This window comes from Lutjanus erythropterus, chromosome 3 (assembly GCF_056507025.1).
Source record: "Lutjanus erythropterus isolate fLutEry1 chromosome 3, fLutEry1.hap2, whole genome shotgun sequence".
NCBI lineage: Eukaryota > Metazoa > Chordata > Actinopteri > Lutjaniformes > Lutjanidae > Lutjanus > Lutjanus erythropterus.
This window is the reverse complement of record NC_139319.1, coordinates 31577335-31603814: the sequence shown is the minus strand read 5'-3', so window position 1 is coordinate 31603814 and position 26480 is coordinate 31577335. Positions and strand designations below refer to the sequence as shown.

Here is a 26480-nt window from a genome sequence, read left to right as displayed (position 1 = left end):
GGGTCCTACCTGAATATAAAATGTTTGAAGGTTATTGTTCACTTAAAATGTTGCTTGTTTGATCTTGTTAGAATTTGTAGCACTGTAAAAGTTTTGGAAGAAGTAAATCAAACTGAATCAAACTGTGGGAGGAATGGGAATTACATCTTTCTTTGCTCGTTGAAAAATCTAAATTACACTGGAAATTTCTGGATACTTGTTGGATTATATTGTTGCACCCCAAACAATCAGAATGCAGTTCAAGCTCAATTGAACTGGAAATCGGAGCTTCCTTGAATGCACCAACAAGAAAGAGGTTTCAAACCATCTGACTGCAACTGTGTCATCACGTGACAATAATGTACCATTTGGCCAATGCTTTGATATAAAATAGCAGTAAGTAAGTAACAGAAATGCTATGTTTCTACAGTTGCCCAAAATGGACAAAATAAACACTAACTCTAGACAGGGCCTTTTGTAAGTTTTGCGGTGTTGGTAGGTTCTCCTACATGCTTGGAAGGGGAGGGAGAGGCAAGGTGTTTGAAGTCTGCTAGATGTCACCAGCAGTGACATGTTACTGTAATATTATTACTTTTCCCAGTAACAAGTAGCGTAAGAATAACAATTTTCAGAACAGTAATCATATTACACTTACAAATCCAAGGAACACTGAGTTACTGCATTACATACTTTGTTTGTTGTAGGTAGTAGTGACGTGCGGATGGGCTATGAGGTCATTCTAACCCTAACTCGAACATATTATTTTCTTGTATTTGGAGATCTGCACCACTAGCCATCTCTGTAGGCTACATTACCTTTTAAATGATGTCAAGCTTTCCATAAGCTTCTTTCAGTTTCGTTTCTACACATGCAGTATATCATTGCTGCAAATATGCAGGGCATTCGAGCAGCAAAACTGAAAACTGTAGTTATAAACTTGACAGGATAGAAGAAACTCTCCAGTAGAGCTGCAACAATTGATCCATTATTAATCAATTATTAAATTAATCGCCAACTATTTGGATAATCGATTAACTGGTTTGAGTAGTTTTTTTTTTTGAGAGAAAAGGTCATAGTTCTCTGATACCAGCTTCTTAAGGGTTGGTTTGGTTTCTTTTCTCCTCTCTGACAGTAAACTGAATATCTGTGGGTTGAGACAAGACATTTGAGTACGTCATTTTAGTCTTTAGAAACACTAATTGACATTTGTTTTTACCATTTTCTGAAATGTTATTAAACAATTATAATCAATTAATTGATAAAGTAATCTACCCATTAACTGACTATGAATTGATGAATAATTGTTAGTTGTGACCCTATTCTCTAGAGGACACAGTTAAATAATCAAAGAAGTCATGCTGCATAAAGATGCACACAGCCTCTCTCTCTGGGGAGATGCACCCTTTTTCCCCATCTGTGACCTATCCGCTATTAATCACAATGTTCACTTTAACCAACTGCAGTGTCCGTGGTTGTTACTACATTTTGCAGTTTTTGTTACCACCACAGCACACATCTGGGCAGCTAACAACAAAAGCTTGCTGGATGTTTACAGTTCACTGGATCAGCAGTTCAACTTTGGAGCACAAAAAGGCCTCCAACAAGCTTAAAGTAATACAGTGACAATAACTAGTAACTAATTTCTTGTGATGCCAAGTAATAAGTGATATTTTTATTTTTTAAAAGGAGTAATATGTAAAAAGTAACTTACTATACTTCCTGAGTAACTTGCTCAACACTGCATGCCACAAAATCCTACACACTGGTCCTTTAAATCTGGCAAAACCACCCCACCTGACTCCTTAAAGTGACAGTTGGCCCAAACTCCATCACGACTAACAATTCTTTTTTTTTTTTATGTAATATTGTTAATGCATATCTTATTTGCAACCCTTGAACATGAAACTCTCACTGTTTTTCTTTTACACTTTGCAAAACTTTTCAAAACTTTCCTGCTCTATTTACAACTCTTTGCAACTCTATATCATCAGACTGTTCATCACGACCTCTCTTGATCCCCCTTCTCTGTCTGTTTGCGTCTCTCTACCTCTATTTTTAGCCCTCTCTTTCCAGATTAGGGGTCTATTTATAGACCCCCTTATGTTGTCCAATAAGAGGGCTCTCTATGGGAGAATGGCAGCATCACAAGGATTCACACACCTCCCATTTGGCACTGAGCCCAACCTCCCTCTCCTCCCATTCTCTCTCTCTCTCTCCCCCATCAAGTTCATCCCACCCTTTCCTCCACTCTTTTGCTTTCTCCTCCCATCCCATTCCACTGTTCTGCTCCTCCTTTCTGCCACTTTCCCCTCCCACCCATCTATACAAGGTAACTCCTGGCACAGAGCCCGCAGCGTCAGTGGAAACTTTACACACAGGAAAGAGCCTCGTGTCCACCCCCCCACCCCCCCGGCCTGACAGACTGTGTTTGAAAACTGCCTCCCACTTACAAAACGAGACAGTATGGAATCAGTAAAGACAAAATATCTACAGTGAGCTACCTAGACGCACTAAAATAACCATGCGTTAAACTGTGTGGCATTCATAAACACTACAATCTCCTGGTAAAGTGAGAAATATGGAGACAGAGAGACATACAGATGGACAGATTTTTCCCCTTCTTCTTCTTCTTGTTAACTTTTTCCCCCTTTAAAAAAAAGAGGACATTACATAATTCTCCAAACACTTCCTCTCTAAGCCGAGAGCACTCTGGCGTTTTATCAGACACACACACACGCACACACACGCACACTTGACATATCCAAGCAGACAGGCAGCCTGTTCGGGCTGTCTGCATCACAGTCGCTATGACAACGGAGGGAGAACAATCCACAAAAACAGCCACTCGGGGGGAGGGGGGTAGAGACAGAGAGAGAGAGACAGAGAGCGAGATGGACAGACAAAGACACAGAGAGAGAGGGGGCTAATGGGAAGCTCATGTGTACGTGCAGCTGTGCCAACTCAGGCTCCGTGCCATTTTTTGCTGGATCCCCGACTCTGTTTCCTTTACCTGCCCTCTTCAGGAAAGAAATATTCTCACAAACAGTGGAGTCACATTTCGTGTTACAGAACATTTCCCTTCCTTTGTGGCTTCTCCATGCAATTAAACATGGTCACAGAAAAAAGTAACACATATATTCACACAACATCAAAATTACCACCGTCCTACTGGCTACACACACTAAAGGCTGGAGGATTAGGTCACACTCTAAACATTTTTTTCTGCAAAACTCAACTGGATAATTTTGATGCATGAGGCATTCAAGTCAGTGATTATCCGTGCACATTATGCTGCAGAATGAAAAGCCTGTGTCCATCTTGACCACTCAGGTCCAGAGATGCTGCTGATGCGGCACCTTTTGCTGAAGAGAAGAGACTTATTCTTCTGTTTTAACATGACATGGGCTACAATGTAGTTTACTGTACATGCATGTCTTTAGAAATTCATCTACACTTGTCCAGTGACCTCACATACTTTCTTCTCTCTTAGCATCAACTTGTCCCTTCCAGGAAAGCTGGGTGCAGCGTTTACCTTTCTTGCACACCCACTTCCATTGCAATTCCGAGTAATGTAGTTTTGCAGCGATGCTATTATGACAAACAACAGGTGAAGCTTAGCTGGAACTATAAATCAGCTACAGTAACACCTTAGTGATGTATAATTCAGGCATGGTCCAAACTGAAACCTGATCATGATGCTGGCTCAAGTCAAAAGGAACAAGAAGAGAAGGAACCAGAGGTGACATTTTAAACTTCTGCTTGTAAAGAAATGTGACCAGTTAGGAATGGGCAATAAGAATTAATCTCTATCATGATATGTGTAATTATATATTGCAATCCCAATATTATATTAAGATATAACACATTTTGTCATTAGTTTTGCAGATAATGTGGTTATTAACCAAAGTGCTGCACAAAATGATGCCAAAATGGTGACAATCCATTGGCAGTGGATCACTGGACCAGAGTGAAGGTTGTCCTGCTGGTGCCGCTGGAAACAAAAACAAAAACACAGGGTAGCCTAAGTCAGTAGGATTCATCATCTGTGCACCACGTATGTCTGCCAATTCATCCAGTAGTTATTTCAGTCCAAACCAAAGTAGTCAACTGATCGACACACTGTTTGATAGCCATTGCCATCCCTAGAGCTACAACAAAGTATGCACTGAGGCAAAAATAATTTGAAAAACATCCAATATGATAAAGCAGCCCTGCTAATTCATTTTCAGCATAACCCACCATGGCCTATATAACCCAAGATATTAGAAGGATGGCTACCTCAGTATGGCAAAATTGCTGATAGTTGGCATATTTATATGATCTCATGGTATGTATTTTCATATTGCCCAATCCTAACCTCAACAGAGATATTATTGACTCTGTGTTTCACTCTGAAGAATTTATCTAACAACTTTAATACAAAGAGAATGTCACTTTCAAACTGTAAAATGGCAATGTGTCTGTACCATCACCACCACATCCTCACTACATCCACAATTCTTTGGTACAGGAGTCTAGACCCTCATATTCAGAAAACGGCAGTGTAATGTCAACAGATCATCAATTCCCCACTGCCATCAGTTTAAGAACAGTCTGCTGTAATAAGGACTCTGAATTCTGAGTCTGAATTTCTAATCCTTGCACCTTGCATTGTGATACATTCATTGTCTGAGAATATTGTGATAATTATTTATTGTTTACAGTGTTGTGCTGCTGACACTGTGTACTAAGCATTTTTCCATGCTGTACTGTGTTGTCAGCAGGTCAAGACCGTTGGTACCAAACCAGATCCTGCGCAAAGGTAGTACATATTGTCAAGCTAACCAGAGCCAGTCAGTCAGCTAACTCTAAATGCTGACATCCAAATTTAGGCTAAAATTTCCTTAACCATATTCACTAAGTAGTTAAATGTCAGCAGACGTTTACATACTGAAATATTTTAGTGAAATGACATTATCATTAGCCACATTAAGACACTCAGAACAAGGAGCAAATCCTCCTCTTCATCAGCTGTGATCCAAAGCATACAGACGGTATTTCTGAATGCTGCTTTACATTTATCATTGCCATGTCTGAAACCACAGAAATGAAGTATTTAGTCTGAGCGGCTCTCACTGGGAGAGCGTTGAACAGTCCTGTCATCTAAGCTATAGGAGTCCATTCCTAGAGCCTGATTCCAGCACAGATTAAGACATTTAAAGGGAGAGAATATCTCTGTCTGTGTCTGTGAGCATACTGAAAGCAGCTCACATTTGCACGGACCATATTGTTGCTTTTTTCTAAACCAGTTTGCTTAGCTCACAGGTGTAATGAACTGGAAAAGCAATGGTGTGGAAAATACACTGTTAATGTTCCAAAATATTTAGTGTACGCGCATAACAAAGATTAGGACTTTTCCGTCTCTCCAGGGACCTCCGTTGGCTGACAGTTAGGATCCTCGAGGGACTTTCTTTGTTATGTTTTGTGCAGTAGTCATTAAGTATCCATTAAAAACTCAATGGTTCCTTAACTGTCAACAAGCCAAAAATAAAACAAGAATCCCACACTTGCCATTTTCATGGACAGGGAAAAGTGACAATTACTGAGCTTGAAAAGAGCATAATCACTGCTCTTCCCTGCATTCAGTGCAAGTTCCGCATTTTCAAACTATTACAACTTTTCACAGACGGAAGACTTTTAAGGCATTATCACTAAAGGCTTTCGGCTGAGCTTTAAGCTGCTAACTCCACAAAGCTTGCTTGACAAAACTCATACCACATCTGACCCAAATCTGCTCAAAATCTTCAGGGAAATGTAGTTTTTCTTGGCTATTTTTGCTACTCCACACTCATGTTGTGAGTTCTAGTGCTTTGTGTGATACACTGAAGTGAACAGTTTGTGACAGCAGAGAGCAGGGTAAACATCTGCCGATCTTGTCTCCTCAGTACAGTCTCTGCTAAAGCACAAGGGAAGGCGGAGACAGACAGGGGAGGGGAAAGAGTGGTACAGAGCAGAGGTTGAGAAGATACCGGGATATGCAAAGAATGACAGAAAGACCAAACTGAAAGAGAGGGGAGGAAAAGGTGGGATTGAAAGGTGACGAAAAAGCAATAGGAAAAGAAGAGGCAACGAGTGCTGAGAAGAAAGAAGTCAGGGCTCTGAGAGTGTAAGAGGTAACAGAGACAGACTGGGAGACACCAAGACAAAAAAAAGTTCTCAGTGACATAGAAAGGCCTACTGATTCTGAAATGATCTGAACTGGAGGGAAAATACCGGGATAAACTATACTACTTTGTCATAAGCGTTACATTAATCCACACAACAACATCTTAGGCATCTCCACTACAGTCATGCACGGTCACTACTCCTAAAAGGAATACAGCGACTCAACAGTCAGTCAGCGTCTGTTTACATTCTCTGCATCACAATCATGACAAAGCACTAAAAGCATTTAAAGGTCAGGTCAGGCAAACTTTATTAAAACTGATGAAAACAGAGTAGACAAATGTAACTTATGTTAAATAAAATGTGATTGGGAATCTTAAGATACACAGCTCCAGTTGTACATGCCTTCCTGCGAGCTTTCCATTAAATATGATTTCTTGAACACACGATATGTAAGTTCTCCCACTAAGGCTCACATTGTGACAGTAACAAAAGAACGTAGGATCATAGGAATTGTTTTGTTCATTATTAAACAACCATCATTGCAGATGGGAAACTATCTGACAAGGCTCAGTTAGAAATCATGTTCACGTACAAAGTAATGTATTAAGTTTTACTCACTCACGTCTCTCGGTTTGACCATTGTTGGAAACATTTGGGATGACATAAGTACACAACTCAACAAAATATATAACAAAGGTCTAGCATTTTTAGTTATTTATTTTGATACAGAAATGTAAATTATAGCTTTAAAGTAATAGTTTGACATTTGGGTAAATATGCTTATTCTCTTATTCTTTCTCTCAGAGAGTTAGATTGATACCACTCTCATATTTGCTCTGAGAAGAACATAGCCAACAGCCAGTTAGCTTAGCATAAAGACTGGAAACAACATCTAGCTTAGCTCTGTTCAAGAATACAAAATCTGGCCTCTAGCACCTCCAAAGCTCACTAATTAACATTTGGCTCTTTGTACTTGGTGAGCACACAAATAATAACTGTTGGTAGAAGGATTTTTCCCACTTTGAACAGAGTAAGGCTAGCTGCTTCTTTATGCTAATCTAAGCATCTTCATATTTACCATACAGACATGAGATGGGTATCAATCTTCTCGTCTAACTCTTTTTGTAAGATTATATTTTGGACTTTTTGCCTTTATTTTGATAGTGACAGCTGAAGACACGACAGGAAAGCAGGTAGAGAGAGAGAGGGGATGACACACTGCAGGCAGGCGTCTACCCACTGAGCTATAGATGAGTCCCCTTCTTGTCTAACTCTCAGTATAATTCTCAGCATATTTGCCAAAACATCAAACTATTCCTTTAGGTAAGCAAATTCATTCACTTTGTAATGGAACACTAAGGTGACTTTATGCCCACCTGTCCCTTTATTTTTGATATCTCTGGCAGATAAGTTGGAATATGATTACACATCCCTGCATTCTCTTGCTGTTTTTGAATTTTCCAGTGCCTTTATTAAGTTGAGACAATGTAGTTTTTCCATTGCCAGTCAACAGATAATGAGTCACTGACAGCAAACAAAAGGGTGCTTTATTTTCCAAGTAGCTTTGTGGATTACAGCTGGTTTGTGAAAGGGTCATGATTAACAGAGGATGGGTCCTGGCCAGAGCTGTTTTTTATTATTTTGGCATAAAGATATAATTTTGCACATTCCTGGCATAAAGGCTGTAAGGCAAATAAAGTACATTTTATAGTACAGTGTCTAGCAAGCACTCAAGATCTAAGCCATTTCTACGGATATTTTCACATCTCTCAATCCTCTTATATCTATCTGTCAATTATGTTCTCTAATTGTAAAAATGATAGCGGCATTTCTACAATTCAACCAAACATGGAAGTGTTTAATACGAGTATAGCTATTGAAATCCTTATAATACCCAAGCCTAAGGAGAGAGGGCAGAAAGTGAGCGTGGTTTTGAAAAGAGCAGCTGGCGTGTTTCCTTGGTTGTGATCGTTGTTGCTGCTATTTTAGGAAACCATTCAGGAAGTGATCTACAGACAGGCTGCTGACGGAGTATTCAGCTCAGCTCATCACAAACCAAAACAAGTACATCTGAATGAAACATGGAGACAGTGCCCACAGAGAAAAGAAGCCACGAGGGAGCAGTACTTCTGTATGGACATTTTACATCTCTATTTGTTCTACTCTATCTATTCTTATGTTTGCCTTTGTGCAATTATTTGAGCAGTGCAGCACTAGCTGCTTATCACGGGACATGCTAACACAAACCATGGACTGGATTTGATCCTGTTTTAGTGAGTGTGTGTTATGAATCTGTTGCTGGTTTAATTTTTTGTTTTACAGATTTGTTCTTTTTCGTATCAACACGACTTCAAGAATCCAGTTCCACAAGATTATATCTGTTATGTCTCACAGCACTATGCAACCTCTGGATATTGATTTCGTAAAAATTTTGAGCACTCCTGTTCCACACTTGAGTAACCCTCAACAACTCCACCATGTTAAGTTGATTAACTCTCACATCCCTGCCAGGCGAGCAACCCACATGCATCCCTGTGTGGGGTTCTTCATGTCTGCAACACATCCATAACTTAGTTTTGTGTGAAGCATGAAACAAAATTAGCCAGCTAGCTATACTGAGAAAGCTAAGCTAAGAAAATAAAACAAGTGCGCAAATAACAATGACACAATTAAAGGAAACACACTAACAGCACCGCCAATGTAAACAAATGTCTTGGGTTTGCCAAACTGGGCAGATTAAATAAGAAAGTAATAAACTGAACATGGAGATGTAAGATTATGTAACACCCAATGACCAGCAGGAGCAAATACAAAGGGTTTTTAGTTTTGAATCATAATGTTATGATGTTAGAGGGCTCAGTGGTTAATGATTGCCATCACAATGGCAAGTGCATGGTTTAAAACATCCTTTTTATGCTACATCTTCTGCTCAAGACAGCTAAAAACAGAACTAAGAATGTGTAACAGTCAAGATTTTGATAGGCAGGCACTTCTGTCAACACCATGACCCAAGGCAATCCAGCCACTATCTGACCACAGTTTGACCAAAAAAAAAAAAAAAAAAAAAAAGACACATCAAACATCCATACACTTTTTGCTGAGCTTGAAGCATAAGGTCAGGGTTGTGAAGCACTGTAACTAACTAAAAAATTAACATCTGTTCTGCTTGGCTAGTTATGTCTGACACAGAGGTAAGAACAACACAAAAACATGTAGAACCAAGATGACCCTTTCCCATGACACTGCATGGAGTCGCGATTGGCTAGTTACATGCTAGCCATTGGTTGTTTGATTCAGACAGAGTCCTGTTTTTTTAAGAAACTCAATACTATAGGGACAGAAGCTCACAAACAAACTTAAGCTGGTAGTGATTTGCAGTGTTTAAAATTAGTTATTTCAACCTAAGCAATAATGAAATAATACTGCCCTCTGCAACTTTGATTCAAGATCAGTTTTCCTAGACTTTTCAAGAAGTTGGAGGGCTGGGCTCAACAATAAGGACAGCCTGCTTGCCCAGGGCAAATTCAATGCTACACTGGGCTAGTAAATCTAGAAACTCACTTGTCCAATCAGGCAAATGGTAAAAACCAACTAAACTGTTAAACTATTTTGAAAATCAATTAATCATTAAAGTAATGTTTCATGCAAAAATGAGAGAAGAAAATGCTGTTTTCAGCCTCTCAAACCTGCAGTTTTTCTGTTTTTCTCCATTTATTATAATTTTAAACTGAATATCTTTGGGTTTTGGACAAAACAAGACTTGGGATGGCCATTTTTCACTATTTTTTGAAATTTTATCGACATTATAGCTCTAGATTAAAAATGGCAATTAACTTTAATCTCTGTTGTTATTTGATAACGGCTTGTTAACCCCACTTGCTCAATCAGAATCTCAAATCCATAACCCATTACCAATCCATACGCATTTGAAATCTTCAGAAATAGCAAGTAAGTGGATGTTGAGTCAAGCCTGCATGAGGCAGAACAAATCAACTGACACTGACAACATCCACCTTACAGCCCATCTTTGTCAGCCAGATGTTGGTTTCAGGCAATATTAAGAGTCATTAGACAATCACTGTCATATTTGTAGCTCCCACTGCAGACTTCCAGTCTGAAATCACCTGGTGTAAATCAGTTATCAGACAGTAGCGTAGCAACCATGCCGCTAACTGTCTGACCGCACAGTTAATATCCTCCCTCACACTGTCCTGCTGTGCCCCACTGTGTCCTCGCTCCATCTTTTCCTCCGTATTGCCCTCTGCAGTATTATCAGATAATGTGTTTTTTTTCTCCTCCTCCACTGCAGCCACTGTGGCACAATTACCCCGGCTGCTATACTAATGGCTATTGATGCAGCTGAGGGCCCCACACACACACTTGCACACGCAAACATTCATAAAAAATTCATGATGCTGGCTCAATAGGAAGGTGCGGGGGGTCTGACCAGCCCCAGAAAGAACAACAAATGTCATTTAACAAAGGAGAGAAAAGGCAGATGATACAGGTCCCAACATTTCACGGAATATGACAGAAAAACACAGACACACACGAGTACAGATAAATGTGTGCACACTAACTGTTCGAACCATTGGGTGAAGTTCAAACAGATACTTTACCTGCGATTGAACTGATATCTGTGTGTCTGTACAGATCTGTGGCTATACTGTAACAGCCCGTGTGTATATGTGTCCATGTGTGTTGCTGGAGTCCGTGTGGTAGGTAATTCCCTCTTAGCGTGGGATTTCTCCCTGCCACCGACCTGCGCTGAGAGAGCTTTAGAGCGCTAAGCCCGCTAGCTGAGACTGAACCAGGGATCAGCGGAGACAAGGGGCAAAGAGATGGAGGGAGGAATAGAGAGGGCGAGAGAGGAAGAAAAGCACAGGTGGGTGTGAATGAATGTGAGGGAAGTAGGGAAGGAAGATTACAATGAGGAGAAATCAAAGGTCAAATGGAGGTGGGAATGGAAGGGTGAGGAGGAGAAGAGGAGAGGAAAACAAGAGAAGGATCCTGGCTGAGAATGAACAGAGGTCACTGTGTGATGGGTGGATGTAGAAATAAAGGGGAGAGGATGGAGGGGGGCTTATGATTAGTGAAAGAAAATTATTTTTCAGGGGGCGGGTTTTGAAATGGATCCTGATTGACCCCAAGTTTAAACAGACAAAACGGTAACAGGAAGGTCACTGGGTTGTTGCCTGGTACCAACAGGAGGCTGAAGACTCAATGGGGGGTCATATTTTCTCAGTTGTCAACAATGACAACTCTTTTTACTGTGTGTGCATAAAACTAGGAGAAATCCTAGTTGCTTAGAGGTACATCAGTTTGGTTAAAATGTACCACAAAAACTTCTTAAAAGAACATTAGTCTTAGCAGAAAAATGTCACAAAGATAATGACAGTATAAAAATAGTGTTTTCCACCTTAAAGGTCCTGTGTGTAAGATTTATTGGGATTTCTATATGAATATGGCAGATATTGAATATAATATTCATGTGTATGTTTTCGTTTAAGTATAATAACCTGAAACTATATTGTTGTGTTCATGTAGTCTGCCATGTTGCACCACCGTGTTTCTACTAACAAAGTCAAAAGTATCAAAGTGTCAATACTTTTAGTGTTTAAAAACAGGACAATACTAATATTTGATAGATTTGATTGATAGTATTGAAAGTACCAAAGCTATAAAAAACAAAACATGCTCATTCAAGACTTTAGTTTTATTCAGTCTTAATTGTCCTGCATGAAATTTGGCCTCAAAAGATCAAAAGATGTATCACATATTGTTTTTTGTTTGTTTGTTTGTTTGTATTTGTATCAAAGTTTACAATTCAGTCATCATGACAGTTCTAGTTTTCTACAGTGGCCCGGAGCAAACGAACCAAACACTGGCTCTAGATAGGGCCTTTCATGTTTTGTTTTGTTTTTTTTAGTTTTGTGGCCACCTTGCCTCCTCTGCACACTTTGACGAGTCGAGTGAGACGAGGTATTTGCAATCTGCAAGCTCACTGCTAGATGCCACTAAAACCTTCGCACTGGGCCAACATAACCATCACTATATATTTGTACATTTACTCAATTACTGTTTTTATGTACAATCTTTATCCTACACCTCCACTACCTTTCAGAAGTAAATATTGTTGTCTTAATCCAGTACATTTATTTGAGAGCTATAGTTACTTTGTAAATCAAGATTTGACATAAAAACATATAAAATTAGGTAGTAAATTGCATTGTTCAAGATTAAACTGGTGGTTCCTAATGTTTTTAGTTTTGGGGCCCTTACAAAAAAGCAGCCCTTGACATGATTCAGATGTCTATGAGCTGTTAGCAATTCCATCAAGGAGACATTGCCCATATGGTTTAAATAACCTAAAGAGGTAAAATTATCCAATATTTCTCAAAAAATATTTAGAGATCAGAGGAAAGTAGAGGAAAATCTATAAACCTTAAGAGCGGGGACCACTAGATGATACCTAATTACATGTAAAGCAATTTATTACTTGTACTTTTGCTACTTTAAGTACATTCGGCTTCTGTGTTTCACTGACAATATTTTTACATTGTTGTATTGGCAGCCTACTTCTACTGAAGTTAAGAATCTGAATACTTCTTCCACTGCTGACGATTACATAACTGTAAAAGATAAGGTACTACAGCTGGACAATATGTGCATAATCAGACACCACTATTGACTATTGTTGGCTTCGCAAAATATTAACACGAGTAACGTATAATCATCAGTAATGTAATGTTTCTTAAGTAAGTTCAGAAAACAAAATTATTTGTACTGTAATGCAGCCTTTAAAACCAGAAAAAGAAAACACTTATGCCATATCAAAATGTAACGATATCCAAAATCTAAGACAATATCTAGCTTCATGTCACAATATCAGCATAGACTAATATTCATATATTGTACAGCCCTATGAGATACTACAAGTGAGATGTGTTTGCAAATGATGTGATTGTCTTCTACTATTATCTAGTGAAGAACAAATCACAATCACAATAGGGTGAGAGAACAGATAGTGTTAGATTCATAGTGCAATTCACAGAGGGGAAGTAAGGGAAATAAATTACAAGCATAAATAAAAGATGAAAGCCAAACATCGGTAAGACTTGATTACAAAAGTTTAAAAACTAGTAATCACTATAGTTTTTATATTATGCCAATTACCCTGTCAGAGAAAACAACAATTACACTATGATGTCGATCGAAATCATTAAACCAAGACATTGTTTAGAAGGTGTGAGGCCTCTTTAAAAGAAAATAATGTTAACAAGGAAGAATACAAATTATTTTTTGGACAGTAGCCACATATGGTATTGAAATCCAAAATACACTGCTTCCTTACATTTTTATTAACAGCAAATGAATAAATTTGAAACAGAAAAGATGACTCTAAATGATGGTTGTTTTTAGGCTACAGGAAGCTAAACTGCAAGAGTGCCAGAACTGACCAGCACTTGGCTGGTGGCAACTTCTGATGTGGATGGCGATATGAGCTAATGTTGGCTAAGACTTGCTGCCACTTGACTGCAGCTTTGAGCAAACACACATATGGTGGTCACATTTGCTGTATACACAGACATTCCTGCCAAGCAAGACAGAGGTTTCTTGCTTGGCATCAAACAACTCACATGTTCGTGCTTACATTACACACTATTTGTGTGTATGCATCCATTAAAACATACAGGCCTATACTATTCTCTTTTCTAGGGATGGAAGGTGGGTGGTCAATCTCAGGCCTCCCTTATCAAGGTCATTATTTTAGAAATCCTGCTTGGTTGTAGAATAGTTTCCTAATTGGTGGTCACTTCACTCACAAAGTGCTGGTAGTTGAGAAAAAAACAGCCACAGCCAAAATGAACAGGCACTTGGCTGAGGCTGTTTTTAATCTAGCTCTGTGGTGGTGTATGTGTATGTATGGTATGCACAGAGGAAATTAGCATATCATATGTTACATTTTAGAAGATGACACAAAAAACTGTTCACGACATTTGTCATAACTGAGGGAGCAAAACTCTTTTCCATCACTCATACTAGTGCGTGGCTGATACTGGGGGTTTGGAGCCCATGCCGATATAGATATTAGAGACTTTTAAATACTGATTTAAAAGAAAAAAAAACAAACATAAAATGCCACCTATTAAACCAGAAAAGAAAAAAATGTGTATTATGTTCTGTAAAAAGATATGGGAAATTATATTTGCCGATTCCAAAACAGACCAATATAGGTGTGCTGGGCCAATGTCAGCTGACCGATACATAGGTCTGGTCCTAACTCGTACACTGAAATATCTACCTGCACAATACATTCACTTTAGTCTCACCTTTATGAGGAAAGCAACACACGCATACACATAAGCTCATGCACACACACATTCTCTCCCACACTAGGTATCTCTGATAACAACTCATTTATATTTTACCATTTTACTGTTTGTGTGTGTGTGTGTGTGTGTGTGTGTGTGTGTGTGTGTGTGTGTGTGTGTGTGTGTGTGTGTGTGTGGTGGGGGGAGTACATGAGGGCTGAATGGAGATGGGTTCCCACCATTCTGGTATCAATAATGTAAAAGCTAAAATGCCGCTCAGAGGCCTCTTAAATGCTATGCTACATACTGTATGCAGAGGAGCGGTTTAGCAGTTTTATAACAAAATTCAAACAAAGGGACGGCACCAGCACACAACCACCCGATATATGACAACACCTCTGAAGGTACTGGAAGAGTTCTCCCAGCAGTTGTTTGTTTACACCAGTCTCTCAGTGAGCCAGTGGCTCTGTACTGTAGTTACTGGACAGCAAACTAAACTATCTCTTGTAGCGCTAGACCAAAAGAATGGCCAATAATAGTTTATTCAGATGTATCTGTATTGGCAAACATATCCAGTGTATTTACAATCTGTCTGTAATGTTGTCATCAACATAGTTATCTACTCTGTACTCCAAATCAAAGGTCTACAGACAGAGAATCTTGTATGTTGTACAGATTGTAAAGTCCCTTGAGGTAAATTTGTGATACTTTGCTGTATAAACAAAATTGACTTGACAAATCTGCCAATTATTATTATTATTTTTTTTGATTAATCAATGAATCATTTGATCTATGCCCAGTCTGGATGACTGAGTGCCACTTTAGTAAGCTAGTATGACTGAGGGCCATGCAGAAAAATCTATGAATTTGTCATAGGATTTTAAATTGGTCTCATAATTGCATTTGACATTAAATTCCTTGAGCACTGAATTCACCTATTTACAGATGAGACAGATCCACTTTTCCTGAAAACTCCTTTTCTACTCAACCATACAGTGTTTCTTTAGTGGTGGCTTTTCCATCTCACCTCCATATTCAACTGTAAAGTTGTCCATTGAAATCACTATCTTAAGATAAAAACAAACAGCACATAATTCCTCACGAGGTGCTACTAGTTGCCATGTAGCTTTCTACAAATTATCATTCTTAACCTCACATATGTTTGTTAGGGGGCAGTTTGCCACAATAGCCAAGTAGGCTATTGACAGTAAATGTACTGTAATGGAATGCTTAAAATAAAAGGCGTGCATTTCATGTCATGTTTGAGGACCATAGAAAATGTTTCAGACAGCCACCATTGGCTCACAGGCTGCACTTTGAGTCACCATCTTCAGATGCCTTGTTCTGTTGTACCAATGATCCAAAACCCAGAGTTTTTCAGTTTATCATTGTGTATGACAAAGCAAAACAGGAAATCTGGCATTTGAGAAGAACATGAGTTTGTATAGCATTTAGTTTTTGCTTGAAATTGCCTGAAACCATTTTTTTAATATCAAAACATTTGCTAATGATAATTTTTCTGTTGATTAACACAACCAACCGATCCATTGTTTCAGCTGTGATCAAAACTACCATCAACTGTGGGCTGCCTCCATATTAACAGGTTTTGGATAACACAAAATTGCCAACTGAGACTCGGTATGGTCATTCATTTCCAAATTGGCAACAGTATTACTGTATGTAACACATTAAGACATATTTTAATCTGCAGAGTGAGTAACTACATCAGCATAGGTTTGAATGCCCTTCATCATATGTCACCTCACTATCATTCATCCATCATGTCTCACATCACTGTAACACTGGTGCGAAAAAGTGAAGCAGGTCGAGCTGCGGCTGCACAACAGTGGAAGACAGTGGTTTAACTGGCCAACTGCAGAGTGTGGATGTGTGTATAATTATAAAGCATAGAGAAACACAAACTGAAACAAAACAGACGTTGCCTGTTGAAGCAAAACATTAATGAATGCAAGCTCTCTATAAATCCTAGCCAGAAACTTAAACAATTAAAAGTTTATCAGAAAAGTATGAGCCAGTTGTCAGGAGGTGAGAGGAATTTAAAAAAAACCATGAGATTGGTTGAGTAAATATTTGAGGACTGAAACATGAACAAGGCCTTCTGCCATACCCTGCTGAACCATCACTGATTGTGTAAGTACAACCCTCTTAACAGGTGGACTACGCTTAGTTTAAGTATGTGTGTGCATGACAGAAGAACTATCACTATAATTTCTTACTACTGTGATTTGCTTTTGAGTTTTATTTAAAAGATCTTTACTTTCACTTTTGCATAATCAAAACTCTCTCCTCTGGACAGGAGTCTGCTGTTGCTTCAACAACCAAAACGGAGGAAAAACTGCACTCTCGCTTATTCAAGGGTCTGTGCTGAACGTGTGTGTGTTCCTGTAGAACATGTGAACGAGCGTGGGTGGAAGGGAATGTGGTCACAGCCGCCCAAAATCAAAAACATCCAGTGTGTGCATGTGTGTAGGGACTGAGGGACAAGAGGGAGAAGAAGCAAAAAAAAAAAAAAAAAAAGATGGTCACAAATATTTGAATAAAGCGGATAAAATGCACACGAGCAGAAAAGATTAAACTAAGAGTTTGAAAGAAAGAGTGGGTAAAAAAAACAGAGAGAGTCAGTGAAATTCACACGTAATGAATCGGAAACAGCATGCCTGTGATGTCACGGGTGTATGTCGACGTCACGCACTGCGTGTGTTCTACACGTATTGGTGAGTGTCAGCTCCATGCCAGCTCAGTGGTTTAAATATAGCACTTGGGCAACAGTCCCAGCTGACATTAACAATGCTATAGCCACCAAGACCCATCTACACTACATTAGCGCTGTGCTAACGCTGAAACCAGAGAAGTGGAGAACAGAGGGAGGGAGGGAGGAGAGGAAGGGGGAGAGAGGGAAGGCCTCGGATTCATGAAAACTCAGCCGCCCACACTCCGGCCTCTGCTGCCAAAAGTTGAGCAGGACAACAGTGTGTGTGTGTGTGTGTGTGTGTGTGTGTGTGTGTGTGTGTGTGTGTGTGTGTTTGTGTGAGACATTCCTCGGCGAGGTGGATGCCAAGGAGCGAGCAGAGCTGAAGACAGACTGTCCTGAGCTACTGTGTTTTAGTGGAACTAACGAGCCCCTCACTGTGCACCTCGGCCTCGCAGCTGTAAACTTGTTAGCGATTAGGTAATCAGATCTGACTGCATGTTTTGTCAAAAAGTACAAGCCACAAATCAGTTTTTAAGCAACATCGTGGCTCGTCAGCTCAGAGACACGTGCCTGGAACTGAAAGGTCACGGGTTTGATCCTCACAGCAGCCCCTTTGCTTCCATCAGGATCTCAACAAAGAAACAAAAACGGAGTGAAAACATGACAGCTACTGGTGAACATGTTCTGCTGTTTGTCCATGCCCTCAGAAAATTAGCCAAAAGCAGACAATGTCAAATCATGTTAAGAGACTTTATACAGCCGTAACGAAGTTTGACAGCAGACCTCTTTTCAGCGACAAATGTCATATTTTAGTGTCACTCACTGAGTATTAACATGCAATTTTCATTTTTAGATTCAAAATTTTGTGCTGCTTAGGTCTAACAATCATATAAAAGAAAAAACAAGAAAAACACAGTGTTGTTGCGCTAACACCACTTTTAGGTAGGAAACTGGCTGTTCATATGACTTGCTGAGATATGTAAAATCAGCAAACTTGTTTATATCTGCTGTTATTTTCAGATGTAACTGTAACATTTTAAGAAATATAGTTAAACAAGGTGCTTCGACCTATCTGACATCTCTGCTGCTCCTATTTTATGTACTGCGTTGCTTTGCTAGCTTCTCTGATAACCACCAAACAGTGACATCAAGCAGTGAGAGCGAGAGATAGAGAGCAGCAGTCGAGAAGACTGAATGGGAGAAGCGGTGGTAACATGAAAGACAGTAACTCAGAGAAATAAAACATTACTTTCTGATTCTTTCACAGTGGGCATGTTCAAAGCACAAATAAACACCCCCTAAGCCCCCTCTGAGCTGCACAACCCTGTGCTGATCAGTGCAATGCCTGATTTGAATACAGTCTTACTGCGTCCAGTTTTGGATAAACCCAAGTTTGAGCCTGTGGCCCAACAGGTAAATTAGGTCTTAGTCATTAGTCATGAGTAAAAGCATCAAATATGAATTTTAAATGACTGATATGAATACAATCTTAAATAACATCATAAAAATAGAAAACATTCAGCATGATGCCACTAAACTATATGTATGTGAGATGTTTTCAACTCGTACATTATTGTAAATAAACCCCGTGATTCGTTCTATACTAGGGCACGATAGCACAACATGGTAAAAAAAAAAAAAAAAGTCACACTGAGGTTATTTTGACATCACAATTTTCATTTTCATTAAACAAAAATGTTTAAATCATGATGATATAACATTTGTCCGGGACTGTACCAAACAAACATGTTCTCTTACATCTGGAGAACAATATTTGTGTATTAGAAAGGGGTATTCTGAATGCATTAATACTGTGATTAATTGTGCAGCCCTATTCTATACCTGCTAATCTTTCCACAACAGGCCTGAATGAAACAACCACAGGCCATGTTGGGTTTTGTAGTTGTTAATTGCCATCACTAATTTTCTCTCAACCAACACATATAATAAACAAGCTCACACCTGTTCCCTGTGGGTTGTCAGAAGTCATTCGGTGAGGATGAGCGCACCAAATGACCTATAATGCAGCGGCCATCACAGGCTGATAATATCTTACAGTACAGGCTTTCTGAAAAATGATTTCTCTGTTTACTTCTGACACTCTGCTGTTCTAATGACTGAGCGGTCTAGTCCATTTGAGATTGGACCGCCAACCATGAGAATCATGATTGAAACTCATGCTGAGAAGCTGCACTGCTCTCTCCTGTGTAAAAAGAAAACAACCAGTTAAACTTGAAGCGAAGAACGATGTGAATATATGGCCAAATATGGGCCAACAAACCCATCAGTGCACAAATACTGGCTGTGCATTTAACACTGCAATGCATTCATATTTTCAAGAAAGGAATACACTAATGTGAATTTATAAATGACATAAATTAGTGATTAATGACATGGTCTCTGCTTAAAATTCCTGGATTGGTTAACCTGAATTAAAAAAAAAACTTTTTCACAACAGCCACTTTAACATGAAATAGGAGGGTAAACACAGGTGTTAGCAAGCATACTAATCGAAGTTCCTTTCCATTCAGGTCAAACAGAGTCAGGGTGCTGCTATTGCGCATGTTTGCTCACTGGAAAGGCTCTGCTACACTAAACAGAATGGGACCTTAATTAGTATCAATGGTAACACCAGTGTTTACCCTACGATTTCATTACCAAGAGTCCGGTAGATACCTATGGCATGCATTTTGATCTGTTGTTCAGCGTTAGAGTTCACCTATATCAGGGCACACCTGTAGCTCATGTACTGAGGCTGTCGGTCCTCTGCAGTGGCTACTGGTTCGACTCCCACCTGTGGCCTATTTTTCTGTGTCATCCCCTCTCTCTCTCTCTCTCTACCCTCTTTCTTGTCATATCTTCAGCTGTCACTATCAAAAATAAAGGCAAAAAAAAATCTTAAAAAAAAAAAAAAGAGATTTCACCATTTTCCCCCTGAGAGAACACAACAAACCCCAGCTGACCTGTGGCAGTTCTTGCAGTCCCTACATGGTATCTCATTAATTGCCATAACTACTGAGCAGGAGTACGCCAGGCTTCACAGACAGGTGGACTATCAAAACCACCCGTCAACACTGTGCATCTTTGTCAACTAATCATTGATCTGTGGTTTTAGCATGCTGCATTAATAAAGCAGTGGCAGTACATCAACAGCAGATATGCATCCTGGGGTGCTGTGAGTAGTAGTTTATGACAAGTAATACCTGTAATGTGTGACTTTGCTTGACTTAAATACTGCAGTACAGGGGGCACTAAAGTAGCAGGTATGCAGCAAGAGCAAGAGCCAGAAAGAAATATGGCGACCAAAAGTGGTAATACTGTAACTTTGGTTGACAGTGAACATAGCTTTGTTTAAATAATCACTTTCTGAGTATTGCAATGTTATATTAATAGAAAGTAAGGTATTAAGAAATAGAAAGACTCCTGCTGTCCCCGCAAGAATAGCTTTCTTTGCTCTCAGTGTCCACATAGCCACCATGGCCTGCGTGATACAAAATTTTGTCATTCAAAGCAATCTGTCTGGAGTGTTTGTATTGAACTGTGCGGTGTCTGAACAGGTGTAAACATGTCCCTTTAAACAGAGTCACAGACACCCAATGAAGAAAAACAGATATGTGCACTTGTGTGTCCTTTCAACCTGCTCATGAATATTTTTGATTCATAACCACCGTCCCTGACAAAGAAAACTGACAGTATGGTGGATGCCACTGTTGAGGACCATGTATGAGGTTTGTGTGTGTGTGTGTGTGTGTGTGTGTGTGTGTGTGTGTGTGTGTGTGTGCAATGATATTCAGAGTAACAACACACCTTCAATATCCCCAACGAACTATAATTATCAGCTTTTACAATGTGTCTGTAAGTTGGACAGCGTTTGTCTCACACATAACTTACAGCATTTGGTGGACAGCTCATCCAGAGTATAAACTGTATCAATAGTGCAGCAGTTTTTAATATGTAAATGAATCCTTGACTATGCCAGTGTTAGAGTAATGTGATACATGGCTGTTGGCAGAAAGCAGAAAGGGGGCCTGTTGTTTCACGGGCGACCCTCTCATTATCAGACAATTACAAGTTTGGACTGGAGGTGTTCATCTTGTGAAAGTGAATATCAGCAACATATTCAACCAATGTCTGTTTCTGACCTCACTTTCTGGCTGTATGTGTTTACACTTGGAATATTACATCCCCACTGCTTTGAATGTTTTGTAGTTCGTTCCTGTACTCCTTGAATGATGTCAAAGAAGCAGCGGTGGGAAAGACCGAATGGGCTCCCAGTGTCTTCTTTTTCTTTCTCACTAATAGTTAGCCTATAAACACAAACACACACTTTCCATAATTATAGGCTTGCCCTTGCCACAACGTGGGTGTGTCTGAGAACCATTAGACCAGAGCACAGTATACTGGGATGCACATGACAATGCAAAATTCTCAAAAATATCACACTTAGACAGTATTGACCATTGAATTATGGATCTATTGTTTCCAATTTATGTCTATAATCTGCCGTAACTGGATAATCAGTGTCTCGACAATGTCAAACACTGTCTTGCAGCTTTTATCTCTAAGAAAAACACATTCACATATTTAATCTATTAGCTTTTTGTACATTGTAGACATTCCTGACATTCTTCATACTGACTCTTATCATATTGACACTGCAAACCAATCAGTACAACAGCACACGCATTTCAAAGTCATTGCAATTATTTTACCCGTATATTGTTTAGACTTCATATTAAACTGAATTATGATATGAACGTATTTGTCACTGTGCTCATCTTTTAGGCATAGGTGAAACTGCCTCCAAACACACCTTCTCAGCACAATATATTTACAAGAACAGTCTATAACATAACCTATAGATTAAGACCCTCTGTGTATTTGTGCATGTGTGTGTGTATGTGATGTGTGCAGTTATATTAACAGCATACTTTGGCTTTCCTAGAATGCCTGCTTCTGCAGTGACTACATACAGCCATCTAGCTGCAGCTCTGTTTTTCAGAGGAAAACCAGGAGCAGGATGGCAGACTTTTCCCTCGTTTCCTTTCATCGCCTTTACAATTCATGCCTAAACAATGCCAAGAACTTACAATGATGCATAAAATGGGTACTAACACTGAGCTCTCTGAAATTTAGCGCTTGAATGCAGTGTGTGGATGCATTGGAGGTGTCACCATCAGCGACTGACTGGGAGAGAGGCAGCAGAGGGACAGAGCTGAGGGATGCCACTGTGTCTTTAAGCAGTAATCCCTCTATTCTCTGAGCATTTGTTGCCAGCCATCTAATGGGCGGTTCGGTTTAATGTCCACAAGGGCTGCTGGGAGGTCCTACACTATTAAAATCACTGCTGCTCTCTAAAAGCTGTAGCTGGTCAGGCTTGCGTGGCTCTCTTAAATAACGACCGGGGCTGTCTCCGAAATTAAAGACGTTCTGATTTTGCATTTCAAAAGGGGAGGAACTGGGCTTACTGCAGCAACAAAAGGGATAACAATGTTGACATTCCCAACATGTATCCTTTGGTCTTTTCTGAAGGAAACCAGAGCTTGCCCACGGGAGATGTGGTGCAAACAAGAAACACTACACAGTTTGCCGGTGTCGGTCTCCATCTCTGTCATGCAAACACCAACAGCCAAACATCAAGACATTTCCATTGTAACTAAAAAAATAATAATAATAATTTAAAGATCTGATCTGCAGCCCTGCTCATCAATTAAAAAAAAGACTCCAAACCACAATTCTCATAGGACAAGAGCCATAAGAAACTCAGCAATCCTCCATATGTTACCACTGCCCCCTACCAACAGGAATCACTGTAGCATTCCTATAAAATCTACTGAGTTTATACTGACTCTTGTATAGCTCATACAGCATCACTGCATCATTTTTGTTGAAGTAGAGCCTCCTTGTTAAATGTTTCATGTGATCACAGCACTGTTTTGTGATAATTAATCTTCGAAAGTTATTTACAGTATAAAAATGTTCAGCAACTACTGTGGCAGTCACCTGAAGTAACTTTCTGGTCTGATGTCAGGATACATTTAATGAGAAGGTGGCTGCTGTGATTAGGTGTTTGCAACACTGTGGAGACTGTTTATTTTGAGAGTATGTTACAAAGGTTACAGTGCTGTGAGCAAGAAAGCAATGTTGCAACGTTAATGCTGCTGCCTGTCTTGCAGAACAATTTCCAACCAAAAACAAAGAACAAGAAAGGAGAAGTTGTTTTCATGCACATCCTCCAGCAGTTAGTTAAAACTTTCTGAGGTGAAAATCTTAACTTGACAATTAGCAGAGTTCCTCAAAAACTCTGAACGTCTGATCTCGCAAAAGATCAAATATCAGCTGTCAGGCTTGTCATCTGCAAATCCTGCAGCATTCAAGGCCATAGCAGAGTGTTTTCTTCAGTGAGGGGCTGGGTTTCTTTGTAAACAAAATCACTAGTTGGCACTCTGGTTTGAAAAAGTGAAGTGTGTGTTTCCAAAGCAATTGCCAGCGCTAAGTGAACGTGTTTTCAACAAGTTTTCACACTAGTGAACAAGTAGCAATAGTAGTAGTAGTAGTAGTAGTAGTAGTAGTAGTAGTGCAGCTTGCAACTTGATGGGGGTCCAAGATGTTTTGGAGGACAGAGAGATAAAGGGGGAAATGACATAAGGAGTGTGTGAATGTGTGAGTGAGAGGGTGTCTCGGGGCACTCTTGGCCGTGATTGAGAGCTCGTCCTTACCGCTATGAGCGTGTTATTCCTCTGTTCCGTGGATGAGGCAGAGTCCGGGTCGGGCTGCTTGCTCTGCGGTTGCTTGCTGCTGCCGCCGGCCGACTTCTTGGCCCTCTGCTCCAGACTCCGCTGGTACAGGCTGACCGTCTCTCTTCGCTCTATCTCCAGCTGCTCGGCGTGTGCTTGCTGGTACCTGTTCTCGCAGTTGACATGGTGTCTCCGGCAGCCCTCTATCCGCTGCCTCAGCCTCTCCACTACCGTGCTGTGCTTAGTTATGCCCATCGCCCCGGCGGGCACCACGCTCCCGGCGGCCGGGTTCATGCTGTTGTTGATGCAGATACTGCCGTTGGGTCCGGCAGCGGGGGAGGCGAAGTCCCCCATCACTGGGCCGAGTGGCTGCTATTTTGGAAGAACTTTTCTCCCCGTCAAGCTCACCGCCACCGCCTCCTCCGGCCACCTCCTCCTCCACCTCCACCACCAAGTGTTCTCTACCTCTCTGTCTTCCCCGGTGAGGGGTCCCAAGCAGCCGGGCAGCGGGCGGAAGGGACGACCGACAGCAGCCGTTGAAGAGAGCGGAAGCCGGGCAGGTTTAAAGGGCTGCGAGCCGCGCAGTCATATGGTTAACGGCTGGCGAGTGACCGTTTCTTCTTCCCTCCTCGGCACTGTTTCCAAACAAACCGCTCCCGAAAACACAAATAACACACAGCCTCAGTGAGAAATGAATTCAACAATAAAGCCGCTGCCACGCTGCTAACAATAACTCCGCCGGAGAAAACAACAATAATACCGTGAAGGTGTAAGCGTTAGCAGGCACTCTACGGTCATATACACACTAACCGTCCCGCGGAGGGGCAGCAGCAGCGGCAGCAGCAGCAACAGTCCACTCGCCGTTTCACCGTGTTGTCCTTTGAGAAAAAGTTTTGCTGCCTGAACCGAGCGGGCTCCGGAGTTTCCCAGTGAACTTGCATCTCATATGGTTTTGGTTTGAAAGAAATCCCGGTGAAGATGTTATTGAGTTGGGGGGAAAGAGCACAGGCGCCCTCGGTAGTCCGGTTGTGAGGGCACTCGAGGAGCCCAGACGGCGCAAAACGCGGATATGGGAAGCAGTGGCGGAAGTCTGTAGTCACTGGCTGCCGCCTGCCACCATCACAATAATCAGGTCCGCTTCTCCACCATGCCAGCGGAGTGATATCAGGACAGGAGTTGAGTAAAAACCAGCTAGAGGCTGTGAGGAGCCCGCTGACGGACACCCAGAAAACCCGGACTGGAATTCAGAGTGTATCCCGGAGAGGACCGGGATGGTCCCAACAACGACCTTTCCTGGGTTGTATTAATAGCTTACACCACCGTAAACACCAAGTTAGCAAAGCGGAACCAAATAAAAATCTGTTTATCATTGGTGTTAGCTTGCTGCAAACAACCATCTTATTTATTCAATAGTAGCTCATCACTCACTATTTTGTTTGATTACAATTAAAAAACAAACAGATGAAGAAAAGATGAAGTGATACAGAGGTTCATACACAAGCCCATTCAATTCACATAAGCAAAACGAAACCAACAGGTCAATAACAACAATATGAGTGCAGAAATAAGTACAGTCCTGCTAGACATTTTTCACGGCAGCGTTATTGACATGAAATAATAGGGCAAACATTGGTGTGAAAAAAATTTCAGAGTAAAAATCTTCTCCTGCTTCTCTTTAATTGACTAGCATACTACTTGCTTTAACTGTGCTTGGGAAAATGTAAACACAAGCTCGTTTCATCTGATTTCACAGAGAATCTGACCTGTTGGCAGGCTTTGAGAACAATACAAAAACAACCAATCTTCCTGTGGATGGTCTCATTACCAGTGGGTCATATAGAGGCATCTATATGTAATTAACTGTTTTATAACCGATTAAAACTCCTTGTAGCAGCTTTTAATGAATTACAGGGTAGTATTACTATGATTCGACCTTTATTAACCAGGTACTGTGATACTATTAAACATATTGGGTTTAGTAGTCCTGAACTTCATTCTACTTTACCTGCTCCCTGTTGTACTGTTAATAAAATGCTCCACAGCAACTCATCATGATCCAGTGTGAATATAATGTGCACCACATATCATTGTTTCTGGTCATACCTTTTGAGTTAATTCCTCAGAATTTAGACACTGGTAGCCTAACATCATTCTGCAACAGTGTTAGACATCTTGATGTGTAGAATGATACTTTTCTGTGGCTGATGAATCATACTCAAAACATTTTAATGATAAACTGAAATTTATTAAGTGCTGATAGCCTTCCTGTGGTGTAGACTATTGGTTGGTCTGATCAGGTGATGCATTGTTTGAGTGTAATGCATGGTTTCGTGATACATCATCTGCTGAGAATACAGTCATAATACAGTGCATAGCACTGGATAGTAATAATTCAGTGAGTAGGAGCAGAGCCAGCTGGCCCATTAGGCAATACAGGTACAAAATGGGGAAAAAATTCACTTTCAATATAATTATATTAAAACTAGTAATTACTATGAACTCTTAAAATGGAAAAGCTAACATAGATTCAAATGTAAAGCAATGCCCAATTAATATTACTACAAATGATAATACCAAATAAGTCCCTGC

At 40.3% G+C, this 26480-nt stretch overlaps 1 protein-coding gene across 1 annotated transcript in view; it reads right to left on the bottom strand.

Moving 5' to 3' along the window:
• The window catches only part of maml3 (mastermind-like transcriptional coactivator 3), a 139866-nt gene extending 114796 nt beyond the window's left edge, over window positions 1-25070 (bottom strand). The window contains exon 1 of the mRNA XM_084715817.1: window positions 23874-25070. Coding sequence (XP_084571943.1) covers window positions 23874-24245 — 372 coding nt within the window. The 5' untranslated portion in view covers window positions 24246-25070. The remainder of the gene's footprint in view (window positions 1-23873) is intronic.
• Window positions 25071-26480: the final 1410 nt, after the last annotated feature.